Here is a 1,769-nt window from a genome sequence, read left to right on the forward strand (position 1 = left end):
AATATTTCTTAAAAATTATAAAAAATAAATCCATAGAATTTTTTAGCAATTTATCCTTTTGTAGAAAAAGTTATTATAGAAAAAGTAATGCCAATTATTGAAATTATTATCTACCATTTCGTTTGTATTGTATGCAAAAATGTATGTCCACTCAAATATATTAATTTATGTACAAAATGATTATGTACAATAATATATTTTGAGATGTGTGTTCTAAGCATGATTTATCGAAAATATCGAATTTAAAATTGGGGAACTACTATGAAACCAAATCAGAATGTGTTGTAGTCTTACATATCGTACGCATAAAAATGTGCTGCTGTGGATACATCATTGTAGTAAATTTGTTGAAACTGTACTGGTAACAGATCTTGTATTCTGTAAGACGGTCTGTAAAAAGTACCTCCTATAAGTAAAATAATATGGAAAACAGAATACCGATACGAAAATCTCTTGATATCTTTCGATCAGAGTATCGGATTGATTGCTCCGCAACTATCTAATAACTTTAATATTCTCTACCGAAGAAATTTTACATCATTAAAATGAATCCTAATCTACCTTGGTGTGAGAGGTTGCACCGGAGTGGCTGGTTCCAGACGTATTCTCGGACTCGGCGGGCAAGGTTCCACCTCGTCTTCCACGTCCAGAGCCTCGGTATCCATCGAGGAACGTTGCTGATGTTGCAAAAGCAGGAGATGTCTTCTCCTCGAGGATGGTGTCAGTAAAGCTAACGAATCAGCTTGAAGAACTGTCGCTTGTGATTCGTTCCATATTCCGTCGCTGTGGTCCCTGGTCACGTCATTCGTTAAAGAATCACTGGAGGCAAACGGTGAAGTCACCTGGCCGACGATACTAGTACCGGCGACGCCGGTTCCAGTACTAAAAGCAGGCGGATAGACTGCAGTGTGCAGTAAAGCGCAGGTGGGTAACGAATCGTCCTTCGGGGTCGTCTGCGAAATTCTTCGTGTTGCTAAAAAGTAATCGTTGATTACATTCTACAAGAATTTCTTCATCGACACTAGCATAAGTGGTTATTAATTGCATTATAATACACACTTGCTGCTGCGGTTGGCGACGTAGGAGAAGTTGGAAGTGACCTAGGAAGCATAAAATCATCTGATGATAGACCTTGTACACCATCCTCAAGGGATACGCTTCTTTTTCGAAAGAGACCCCGACGTATTAGATTTTCGTGGAACTCCTAAAAAGATGTAATTATTTTACAAAAATTTTACTCGATATATTACGATCAATTTCAATCTTTAAAATACGTTTCAAAATGTTTACTTACCTCCTCGTGATGATCCTCGTGAGGCGAGAGGCTTCGCAACAAAGATAGATCCTCGGGTGTCGAGGAAAATTGGACGGGTGTTCTGACAGTTCTGCCCCAAGAATCCTGCTGATTCCTTCTGCAAGTGTGAGGATAACTCGGCTCGCTACTTTCTCCAATAAGTTCACGTCTCTCGACACGAATTTCGCCATCGGAGAAGGTCTTCTGGAGAGGAAGGAATCGACGAGAGGGCTCGGAGATCCGGCTAAGAAGTGCGCGAGCATCAGGCGACACCGGTGCCGGTTTGAAATTTATAAAAATCTCCTGATCGTCTACATCGAGGGATTTACGATGTTGATTACACTGGAATAAAAACATAGAATAGATAATTTACTATCAAATGATTTACTATCACTATTTACTCTTTATCGGTTCGTTGAAATTATACATATGTTGTGTCAAATGTAAAAATGTGCATGATTTCTACACTTCCGGA

The 1,769-nt window shown here is 39.2% G+C and overlaps 1 protein-coding gene across 3 annotated transcripts in view; it reads right to left on the reverse strand.

Moving 5' to 3' along the window:
- LOC108756268 overlaps positions 1–1,769 on the reverse strand; it is a 22,977-nt gene that overhangs the window by 13,577 nt on the left and 7,631 nt on the right. For 2 of the 3 annotated variants that reach the window (XM_018499931.1, XM_018499933.1), the window contains exons 5-8: positions 1,295–1,636; positions 1,060–1,204; positions 562–973; positions 295–390 (exon numbers count right to left, since the gene is read on the reverse strand). In XM_018499931.1, the coding sequence (XP_018355433.1) occupies positions 295–390; positions 562–973; positions 1,060–1,204; positions 1,295–1,636 (995 nt within the window). The remainder of the gene's footprint in view (positions 1–294; positions 391–561; positions 974–1,059; positions 1,205–1,294; positions 1,637–1,769) is intronic. The other variant, XM_018499932.1, reaches the window with a different exon arrangement.

The sequence above is a fragment of the Trachymyrmex septentrionalis genome, unplaced genomic scaffold, assembly GCF_001594115.1.
Source record: "Trachymyrmex septentrionalis isolate Tsep2-gDNA-1 unplaced genomic scaffold, Tsep1.0 scaffold97, whole genome shotgun sequence".
In the NCBI taxonomy this organism is placed as follows: domain Eukaryota; kingdom Metazoa; phylum Arthropoda; class Insecta; order Hymenoptera; family Formicidae; genus Trachymyrmex; species Trachymyrmex septentrionalis.